At 37.4% G+C, this 11,778-nt stretch overlaps 1 protein-coding gene across 1 annotated transcript in view; it reads right to left on the bottom strand.

Moving 5' to 3' along the window:
* Nucleotides 1–11,778, bottom strand: part of cyfip1 (cytoplasmic FMR1 interacting protein 1) — a 27,662-nt gene extending 15,884 nt beyond the window's left edge. The window contains exons 1-13 of the mRNA XM_086161331.1: nucleotides 11,637–11,778; nucleotides 5,834–5,954; nucleotides 5,542–5,631; nucleotides 4,363–4,440; nucleotides 4,156–4,257; nucleotides 3,891–4,072; nucleotides 3,640–3,736; nucleotides 3,216–3,344; nucleotides 2,981–3,085; nucleotides 2,133–2,224; nucleotides 1,543–1,660; nucleotides 1,107–1,229; nucleotides 218–343 (exon numbers count right to left, since the gene is read on the bottom strand). Coding sequence (XP_086017457.1) covers nucleotides 218–343; nucleotides 1,107–1,229; nucleotides 1,543–1,660; nucleotides 2,133–2,224; nucleotides 2,981–3,085; nucleotides 3,216–3,344; nucleotides 3,640–3,736; nucleotides 3,891–4,072; nucleotides 4,156–4,257; nucleotides 4,363–4,440; nucleotides 5,542–5,631; nucleotides 5,834–5,950 — 1,359 coding nt within the window. The 5' untranslated portion in view covers nucleotides 5,951–5,954; nucleotides 11,637–11,778. The remainder of the gene's footprint in view (nucleotides 1–217; nucleotides 344–1,106; nucleotides 1,230–1,542; nucleotides 1,661–2,132; nucleotides 2,225–2,980; nucleotides 3,086–3,215; nucleotides 3,345–3,639; nucleotides 3,737–3,890; nucleotides 4,073–4,155; nucleotides 4,258–4,362; nucleotides 4,441–5,541; nucleotides 5,632–5,833; nucleotides 5,955–11,636) is intronic.

Consider the following 11,778-nt stretch of genomic DNA (forward strand, 5'->3'; position numbering starts at 1 on the left):
TAAAAAATCAGGGTTTTAGTGCAGTTATTTAAAGCGTAAACAAAATCCGCACATGTTGAAAATACTGTGTCTCTCTACATAAATCCACTGTAGCACCTTTTCTCTAGTAGAAACAGTTGAGACGCTGTGCTCAATGGCTAGTTGTGGAGATGATAATGGTTATAAAATTTAAGTTACATCAGCACATGGTGGGATATACACCCATAGCACAACCGACCTCCACAAGGGCAAACTTCTCCTCGCTCGTGTAGTTGTATCTGGTGGCTCTTTCATATTCCTCAGCATTGTCTGGGCACTCTTTGTTTGAATACTTGTCTGTAGGATGAACCAGTTTCCAGGAGTACTGTGGGGAAAGTGCAACAAATCAATCGCACTGAGGTTTTCACTGGCATAACTTACCGGTAAGAATAGATGATGGGGGGAAACAATTTTTCATGATGATATTAAAAAGACACTTTTTAAAATATTCACATACATGACATAATGTAATGTGATATGGAAATATGTAAAATATACTACACAAATGTGAGCATTGAAGGTTTAATCTTTACTATGATATCACTGTTTAAGACTCTAGAATATATGGTACATGACAGCATTAAGAGGCGTATAATATTTACTTGTTCTTCCTAATTCATATACTTTCATTGTCACTTTTAGGCAACTTCATGCTAATTCATTTTAGTTCTTGGGTAAGTTTGTGTCAAAATGAGTTAATTCTCAGATGTTTATGCAATTTTGTGGTTGTTTTAAGGTTACATTTTTTTTCCAGATTAGATGTACTGTAATCTAACTGCCAACTGTTTTTTTTTTTTTACCTGATTTGTGAAATAGTAAAAAGGTGACTGAATTGTTTTCCCAATCACATGAAATTACATGAATGAAAGTACATGTGGTTTTCTGAGACAAATCAACTAAATGAGGAGACGAAAATCAAAATTTATAGAAAATATAAATGCACCACAGGCTTAAAAGTCACTCCAAAGACTAAAGTCACATCTAATATTATGAGCACAGCAGCTCGGAGCAAAAAACACATAGTTCTTGTTATAATCTTGACCGGATTTCTATTATTGTACATTTCGTCACAGTTTGTATGTCCTTACCACTTCCATGACGTGAGCACTCCACTGAGAGAGCAGCTGCATGCCCTGAAGGGCCAAGTCAAACAACTTCCTGTATTCAACATCTGTCTTTTGGGCTTCCTGACGCCCTGATCCAGTCACCACCTTCAAAGACAAACATCAACAAGATTCTCTACTTTAAAAACCCGAACCATCTTGCAGGACAGATTGAAAGAATTGCAATTATTCAGGCTAGTTATGCTGTGCCTTTCTGAAACAGAAAAGAGATGTGAGGGGTTAACTTATCTTTCACATAGCATAAGGCTGATGTACTTTATATATGCATAAAATCAAATTGGGTCATCCAAATCAGCATTGAAAGTATCTGCTCATCTATAGAACAACACCTAGCTGAGCAAATTTAGCCAAGACCATATCCAAGGGTCTTGCTTGAATCTCTACGGAGGCAGATACAAACCTCACTGTTGCTATAGCGAGCCAACTCGGAGATGAAGCGCATGTGATCCTCACGAATCTGTATCATCTGCTCACAGATATTGTACTGCGGGCTACTGGAAATAGAAGTGCAAGTCCACCTAAGGTATAAGACAGGAGACAAAATATATTCTGGCATTTATGGAGCCATTTTGGATTTGGATTAATCAAACAGAGATTTAATTATTTTTATACATTCTGCCGATACTGTTTATGTATGTAATTACCTTTCAGTCAGACACAACAACATTAGTGGAAAGTAACCTGACCTTCTAGATTAGAAAATTGAGCTTCACAAATATCATGAAACTGAGGAGAACTGCAAGCAAACCTAAATGATTTTTTTACAAGGCAAGTACATTTTTCTAAGAGTAGAATTCAAAGACATTCATGCCAGCCAAAGTCAAAATTTTCCACACTGAAGAAACTTTAATTCTGGATTGTGAAAAATAGCTTGTCATATACAGAAAAAGTTAAGAGTGAGTTGGAATCATCTGCCGTGATGGACAAGTTGGATTTGGAGATTTTTTTTGTGTGTTATTTTAAGTATTAGTGGTGGCCTTCGACTCTCACCTGGATTTGTTCTCTTCAAAGTGAGCACTGGTTTTGATGTACCTGGACAACTCAATCTGCATGTCACCAAACAAAGGAACCACCTGGAGTTGCTATGAACACAAAACCCACAAAGACCACATGATAAATACTATATGGATGTTTTGGTCAATAAAAACATCTATAGAAACATTAAAAAAGACAATTCTTAACTCTTTGATGCATGACCCATGATATCCTGAGTTAAAAAAATGTTAATAGCTGTCCACTGTAGTGACCGTCATGCATGAAGGGATTAATTGAATGATAGCATTTACTATTCAATATTTTACTATTTCCAATAAATACATTAATTTCTCAAAAAAGTATTCATGTTGACGAGGCCATCAGCTACAGATCTAATTTGGTATATCAACTAGTAGTTTATTTTGCTTTTCTCCTTGAATAACCTTTTAAAAAGGAACCACTTAAAACCATTTTGGCACAAAGCAGGCTTACTGTGTCAAAGAATGGAAATCAATTCTTTAAAATGATATTAACACAAATGCAAATAACTTCAGTGAACAAACACTTTCTGTGACTTTCGATACAATAGACAGGAGAAAATTACAGCTCATCACATCACAGCCCACACATTAGAGGCGTTTTTCAGCTTACAATCATATTTGAAAGGAAAGATTTTGTTTTGTTGTCTACTTCAGTTCATCTCTTTGTGAGGCTGCAATTTGGCATCTTTGTCATTCTCACTATTTGCTCTTTGACTGCATACAAACTTTTATTTGATCACTTAATTTATAAAACAAAATGCAACACACAGCTGTGCTACCCTGACTGATATACACGGTAACCACATAAATTCGCGACCATACCTTAAAGAATTTGTCGATTTTGGTGAGGTTAATTCTCTTCTTGGCGTCTAGCTTGTAAATATTACTACTGTTTCCATCCATGAGGTACAAACCAAAACCCATTACCTGAAAAGTGAAACAGTAGTTAACCTCAGGATTGACTTCAATGACGACATTGCAGAAATAGTTTAGAATGAACAACCGAAAGGAAGAGAATGTTCGGTGATCCACATGGTCAGCTGTAGGGCTGACTTACTTTGAGCAGCATGTGTTTCTCACTGGGTGTGAGGTACATCTTGTTCTCATAATAATCGACACACAGGTTGACAATATCGGCCAGCAGCTCTTCATATCCATTAATGACCTCAAGTTGCTGCTGCAAAGACTGAAAGGTGATACAGAATAGATATTAACATTGATGGTCTCTAGGGTCTCAAATAAATCACTGTGCTGTTCCTAAAAATACTCTATTCATTGCTCAAAAGGATGACAATTTAAAAAAGGTAAGGATTTCAATTTAGATAAAAAAAAAAATTTATAGATTACTTTGGGTAGGTCTTAACTTTTCTCAGCCAGCCTGGAGCTGAGAAAAACAGCCCCCACAACTAATGATAATGGGTTATATCTGATTTATTCAATAATAGATTCTGATTAAACAATATGGTGAATATTTGACCAACCTGAGTGATTTTATTATGGTTTGCCAGGAACATTGACAGGTTCTGAGACTCTTGAATAGATGAGGGTTCAGACATTTTTCTGAGGAACTGGGCAGCACTGGATGAAGATAGGGAGAAAAATTTTAAGTTTGAAAAAGAAAAATTGATTCAGTCCAAACACTGTCAATTGAGTTAAGTACACTGCCATCTAGTGTTCTTAATAATTATTACAATTTTCAGTTGAAATTCAGCCAACATAAAATTCATCATACCGTTTGTAGGCAGAGTGGTCATTCTTGACACTACATTTCATGTTTTTCAGTTCATCCAGCACAGCAAACATATTGATGAACTTTCCGAGAGTCAGCAGATATGCCTCAGAGACAAAGTCTTTTCTGCGCTCAGTATGACAAAGACGACGGACCTCCCCACAGAAACGGTCTATAGCTGTTCGCTGAAAGATAATCCAAAGAGATTATATTAGTGCTATCTGAAGTCTGCCTACTTTAGGTCTAACAACTGAGAAAGCAAAATTACCTGAAAGTACATGAAATTCATAAGCTTGGTGACCTCTGGCTCTAGGACCTCCACAGTCTTCTCATATATCTCCACTCTGTTGGGCTGTTCATTGCATTTTACCTGCAGTAGGACAGAAATTTTAAGTGAATGTATGAGACATCTTTTCGAAAATGGAATTGATACAAAACAAAGAGTGAGTAACGGTAGTCAAAGCAACATGGTTACCTGTGGTATTGCACGTGAACAACTCCTCCAGGTGTAGAGCATGACAGCATACTCCTGCCCCTCCTCCAACATTTCATTCTAATGAAGGAAATAATTGAGCAGCAATATTGACAACAAAACAATTAGTAAAGTACTATCTTCTTCACACATCGTCATTCACAAAAAATAAATACAAATAATGTGAAGCTGGGTCTGTGCGATTCATATAGTGTGCATATACAATATTGTCTAAATGGGATATTTTTCATTAAGTGTTAACCTGAAATTCTTAAATTGGAATTTCATTTCTCCATTTATAAAGAAAGGCTTTTGGCTACTCTGTAAGTCATTATCAATAAATCATTTTTAATCATAAAGACTGATATGACTTCATTTGTAACTAAGTAAAATTATATCTTAAAAACATTCAAGGTATTATACAAGATTTGCAGAACAAAAACCTATAATACAAAACTGAAATAAGAAAATTGCAGTAGATATTAAGCGCCAAATCATCTTAAATTTAACTAAACTTTTTATTTGAAAAATAAATCAAAGTACTTTTCATATGCTATATTCAGTCAAACTTAGCACATCTGTTCCACGTGTGTTGTATCAACTGATCTACTTCAAGAGATTACAAACATATGTTTTTCTAGAATTGCCCTGCCCTAACTATATCTTCCAGGGAGTAGCGGAAGGAACTTTACTGCATTTGAGCCTATCCTGCTGCCACACAATGTGCTGTTTGATTTAGACCCAATGCAATTATCCCTCACTAATTATACACAACAGCCTACTATTCCTGCCAGAGATAGTCCAATCGCATCCATTTGTCCCTGGACCAATCACAAGTCTCCGGCCTGGATTCTTTGAGCTGCTTGCAACTGAATGCTCTGGTGTAACATGCAACTCTTGGTAGGTCCTATTGAAGGTGCGTCATAGAGCCAAATTTGGTGAATTAAACTCCTCACAATGACCTGACACATCGTTTAAGCTTATCATAGCAATTAGACTTGTTACGTATTTTTAAAAGCACCTGTCACCCCAGTGCTTCAGTTAACAAGTGAGGAATCCCCGTAAGGAGGTACCTTAAGAAGATATGAAGTGTATTTTAAAAATCTTCTCAGACACTATAAATGGCAAAGGGAACTGACACTAAGTATTGTACTGTATTCTGGTGTGAAACTGCTATTGTACCATGCTAGAATGGACAGTGGCCTGCTCAATGTATCGGGCAATGCCTGTGACAAATGCGTTCCGGTCTTCAAAGTTCGTGTTGAAGTTTGGCTGTGGACAGAAGAGAGTGATGATGAGCATGACAGTGTTATATATGTCTAGGAAAGAACAATAACAGTATTTTGTTAACTTTGTCTGAGTGGTCCTTACAAAAGTATTTAACCTTGGTCAATTTCTATATTATCATAAAGTAACTGCATCCAACAGTCTGTAGAGATGGTTAGATGGTTACAAAAACAGACTACACACTGACCTGGTACATGACAGAGGAGGGGAGGGGCTCGATGCATGGCTGCTGGTCTGGAAGGGGCAGCTCCTCCAACAGATCCACATTGGAGAGCGCATCTTCTAAAGTCACGGTGGATGTCATTATGCTGGAAAGGTCAAACAAAATAAGGATTCAGAACCTCTGTTCTGAAAAAAATATATTTTTCAGATCCCCCCAAAATATGTTCCAAAAATGTAAATGTCTTTAATATACTTTAACATCAATGAAGATATCATTGCGAAACGATTGAAAGGAGGAAGACGACATTATGTTATCGTGCAATTAACAATGTTTATCATTTAAATAGGCATGGTAGTTTTATATGAATCCATGCACTATATGGATAACTTAGGTAAATGGCACTAAAGTCAGTTTCAGTGTAAAGGAAAATTTTCTTAAGTAAATTAAGAAATTTAAAATTAAAACTTTCTTAAGTCCGTGCGCACGCACGCACGCACGCACGCACGCACGCACGCACGCACGCACTTATATTTATATAGGTGGTCCTTGCTCCATTTCTTCATCAGTTTTGGCCTGAAAACATTAAAGAACCCTGCTCTAGATAGTAATGCTGACACACCTAAAGTTGAAAACAAAAAGGAAAAAAAAAGTTATATGTCTAAGGCAGGGGTGGGCAAACTTTTTGGCTCAGGGGTCGCATTGACTTTTAAAATTTGGACCGGGTCAGCATAAGATACTATGCATATCAAAAAAACGCATTTGTTAACAGGACATATCAGACTCGCCGACATTTGTCTGATCATTGTCTGACATTTGCTTTGAAAATATAACCAGCTTGGTTTTGGAGGCTCTGACGTTTGGTTGCATTTCAAGCACAAACCAGTTTTTCCCTTGTAGCTTCACATCCAGCTCATTCATGTGTGTCAATATGTCCACAGTAAAGGCTAAATCACAGAGCCAATCTGTGTCATTCAGCTGTTCTCAAGTAGCTCCAAAAATGAAATGATCTCCTCTTTGAGCTCCCACATTCATTGATCCAATCATTCAATCGTTCACACCAAGTAAGAATTCTGTACCAATCTTTGGCAGGACAGATAAAAAAAGACCAACGGGCTGGATGTGGCCCCCGGGCCATAGTTTGCCCACCCCTGGTCTAAGGGAACTTCTGCTTACCTTTTATCCTGTACCCTCTACTGGCCAAAACAAATTAACCAAATGTGTTTGTGCATATAACTTGTCAACTTCACCTTCAAGATGCCTCTTTGTCTTTTTTCTCAACTGTCGCATTTCGGTTAGGTGAGAGAGGAGTAAGTGTGGGAAGCAGCTGGTAAACAATAGGTTTTCAGGTGCAACATTTTGCAAGTACAAACAGAAAAGTTTTATACAATTAATTTATATATAGGCATTAAAACTAGGATATTTCTCACTGTGAATAAATGGCATTGGTTTCCCCAGAAGCCTTGGCTACAACTGTGTTTTCAATTGGAAAACTTTCTGACTAACTTGTAATCATGCATTCAAGCTGTCATTTTACTTCAAACACTGTCACTTTGAGTTTTCTTCTACGATCAATTTCATCTGACAGATTGCAAACTCTTTCTTGTACTCTGATATGTTTCGATTAGATCCATTGCCTTCTGTATTTATCATATGTAACTGTCAAGCTTATTTCAGCTTCCTTTATGACAATTATTTGCCGATCAAATTATCCACTGGCATTTCAAAACTTCTACAGCAATGTGCTCAAAATCCTAAACGACCACAGGATTGTGTTTTTGGTTAAATGTGAGCAAACAGGTGGTCCATCAGGAAGAGTTGTTTTATGCTTCGGTTTGCATTCCAAAACTGCTGCTGACTGCTGACTTTCAGACGTCACCATTTAACAATCAAAAAACCCATTGCAATCAGAAATGGTAGGGAGTCAAACAATCCACAGCAACTAACCACCTACACAAAAGCCTGGCTGTCACTGCGTGCTTAGACCCAGGGTGACAGGAGGTCAACGATCCCCTGCTCTGCTGTGGAAGTCTATCACAGAGAGCATCTATAAAACAATAAACCTGCTGCAGGATAGTGAATACATACTAGCAATATACATATTACATCTGACAGCGATACGGTATGTATGCAAAGCTTTCATGGATTTGACTACCTCAAGGTAATTCTTAGGTATTCCATCTTTAAAGCTCTGAGGTGTCAGCGAAAAATAAATTAGGGCCTGGAAAATCGTATCAGATCTTACAGATACTTCATCAGTTGAGTGTGTCATAGTTACAACTCTAACAACAACAGAACATTGGATTTAACCTTAACTTATACAGTTACTGCTTTTGCTGGGTAAAGAAACTTGTGAAGCTCTGCTGACTAATCAAAAGTTTATACATCAATTATCTTTAATAAATGCAAACAAAGGAAACCTGCAAGTAAGTACTTTATTATTGCTCTAGACCAGAGCTAATGTGTTGGAACCAAAACAAACTCAACTAAACACCGACATCATAATGATACTTACAGACTGTAAGTGACTAATTGTCTTGCTTTTGCAGGGAGAATCTTAAAAGTAATTATCCCCAACAGCTGAAGTAAGTCAAAAATACTGACATTACAGAACGACTAGTCAATTATAAACTACAAAATGTTACACATGATTGTTTATATAGCCATTTTATCTTTTTTAACCAACATTTACAGCAGCCAGTCCTGTAAGTAGATTACAAGACCATGAATGGTCATCTTTGCAAAAAACAAGGAAGCATGATTTAAAGACACTGGGAGCATGAGACCTATCTGCTTGTCAAGACCGAGGAAAGTAAGAACAGTTCAGAAAATGTCCAAGAAATTTTATGTTACAAATATAGAGGACAAAAACACAGTTCAAGTAGGCTGTTAAGGTGGACACAGTTCATTTTGAAACAAGGAGAAAACACAAAGTAAAACTTCACAAAAGCTCTTACAGAGGCAAGTGCACCTTGTGTGTGTATTAGTTAAAATATAATACAACCCTTGAACTAACTTATTCAAAAAACGGAACTCAGTCGGCTTTTGTTATAGTGCCCAGTTCCTCCTAAGACTTTAGTGTCTCAGTTGTCTCTCCAAATAGAATAGAGACAAGGACCTTACTAGACAACTTATAAGAGTTGTCTTAGAAGTGATTGTTTATCCTGTTCGGTTGTTGGTAATTACGGCCACTGCTAAAGTCACACACCATGTGTTTGTCAGTTTCCCTTGTAAGAGGCTTAACAAAGCACAAGAATGTAAGAAAGACGTGTCCTACACTGCTCGTCACAAAAAGGGTTAAACAAGACATAGCCAAAATGGTAGTCTTGTTGTGTCAATTTTGTTTCACAAAAAAAACAAAAAAAAACAACCAGAAATTAAAATAAGATTTAGGTTTCAAAAAACAAAAGGAATGGCTTTGAAACCATTGTAGCATTGCACAGAAGATAAAGCAATTAGCCATTCCCGGTTCGATTCCCGGCTCCACCTCGTGTGTTGAAGTGTTGTTGAGCAAGACACTGAACCCCTAACTGCTCCCCTGGCGCTGATGCACAGCAGCCAACTGTTCATGGTCCATGATGGGTTAAATGCAGAGAGCGAATTTCCCCATGAGGGATTAATATGGTATTAATTATGTATATTTTCAATTTTTATTATTTGCGATTGACTGGCGACCAGTCCAGGGTGTACCCTGCCTCTCGCCTGATGACAGCTGAGATAAGCTCCAGCATCCCCCACGACCCTGAGTGCAGGATAAGCGGAAGAAGATGGATAGATGGATGGATGGATATTTTTGAATTGTTGGTCTTCTGAGGTAATCATTAAAAATAAAAAATACAGTCTGAAGTATGGGGTTTGTTGTTTTAAAAAAAAAAAACAGGAAGCAGCAAGGTCCCACGCATAACGCTTCTGCCTTATACAGCATTTCAGATGAGACAATGTTTCAAGAAGTGTTGAAAATGTATCCGAAAATCACAAGCTTTAAAGTCCATTGTCATTTGAAAATGGAAAGAAGTAATCCACAATTTAAAATTTGAAACAGCTAAGAGTGATATACTCATGTGTAGTTAACCCTCTCAGGCTCAAATTAAGTTGTAGTTGCAGGAAAAATCTGATATTTGGCTGTCGCAAATCTGCAACATCTGCCTGGAGAAGGTTAATAAGAGGTATTGTAAAAAACAAATAGCTAGATCAGTTGCTGTAAGCCGAGGTATTCAAAACAGGAGGATGCGAAACATAGATATATCACTCTAAGTATTTCTAAGTTGATACTTTTGCTCTCCTACATCAAATAGAACCAATTAGAATCCAATGGTATTTCTCTATCAGACGTTTGACAATGTCATTTCAACAAAACGTATGGTTTGTAGAGCACCACATCAGCGTCTGCGAACCAACTGATGAAACCGAGTCATGAAAAACAAATGATCTCAAGTCACAAAACACCAACGGTTTCCCCACAATAATTTTCCCTGAAAACATTTAAAAAGATTGATTAACACTGAAAAAATCTCATAGCTTCTCATAGAAACAACCAAATCCAAAAATAAACCTAGAGAAAATGAAGGTGCAGTCTGACTTTGAATAATAACAATAATAATAATACATTTTATTTAAAGCCCCTTACTCAACGCTCATATCTCGGGGCCTCAGAACAAACCTATTTTAACTTGATTATATTTATTGTAAAAGGAACTAGTAATTGCAGTGTTGCAAAAAGAAAATGCGATCAGTCAAGACTTCTCAGTGAGCTATAAATAAATCAATGTTCTCAAGCATGGCTAATATGTGGTCAGTATTGACTGTGCAAGTGTAAGAAGTTACTTTCACATAATTTAAAATGGTAATGAAATACATACCTTTGGGTTTGCTATCTTGAGAAAACTTTGAAGCATTTGAACCGCTCAAACAATATGCAGTGACATTAACAACCCATTGGGTTTGCCCTCAGTTTTTTCATGCCTGCCAACCTTCTACCTTTCTTTCCTGATCTTGACAATTACAACAATTTCTCAATTAAAAAAACACACATCCATTCATTAAAATTCACGTATGATTCGTGTCCATCTAAAAAGAAAACATGTTCAAGTGATCTATAACAAGCATGTTTTAACAATTTAAAATGTTGAATGACCATTTTAAGTCATTTGACAGAATCATTCGGATGTATCACTCAATGATACATCCGAAGGATTGGGAGTAACGTAGTTTCAGTCACCTGAACGTCACAACTATTCTGCCATTTTCCCAAAATTAATTGAGTGTATACCTGTGTTTCTGAAACAGTGGTTAAAGCATGTAAATGATATGTCTGTCTTGCAACATTTCCATTTTACCGTCCACGTTAATATATAGGTCGCAGTAAAAGTTTTTGGTCACTTACAAGATTTACGTTTCGGGCTATCGCACCTGGCGGACACGACACACTCCCTCCCCCGACTACACATTTCTATTTAAAACTTGAGAAAATGTATATTTTTAGTGGGAATAATCGAAGGAGCCCTACCGCTACCATGTAGCTGCGCGGTGCGGCTACATATCTGTACTCTGTGCCGGGGCCTGGGATTAGTCAGAGCTCTGGCCTGTGAGCCAGGAAAACGGCTTGGCACCGCAACAATCTCCTATAACCTTCTCAACAATACAGTTCCCATTAACATTTCAAATAAGGGTTTAGTTTTCGTTTAAACAACCGGACAATTCCACGGAGCGACTAAAGAGGGGCTACACCCAAAGCAACTCCGCATATTTTCTTTTTCAAACCGTGGGTGGTTAACTGTTAGTTAGCTGGAAATACACTAAAAACGACTTCAATCAGCGCGAGATCACTCACCCAGTCGAGCTTGTCGTTAAACTGGGAGAGACGAGCGACGCTGGACTCAACTACAGCGCCATTCGGCTTGAAAGTCCAACTTTTCCTGCTGTTTTAATCCAAATTTTCCCCGTCGGAGCAGGAAAGGATTCTTTGGTGTTGG

This window comes from Fistularia commersonii, chromosome 16 (assembly GCF_037954325.1).
Source record: "Fistularia commersonii isolate RoL2024-O1a breed Wild chromosome 16, RoL_Fcom_v1.0, whole genome shotgun sequence".
Taxonomy (NCBI): domain Eukaryota; kingdom Metazoa; phylum Chordata; class Actinopteri; order Syngnathiformes; family Fistulariidae; genus Fistularia; species Fistularia commersonii.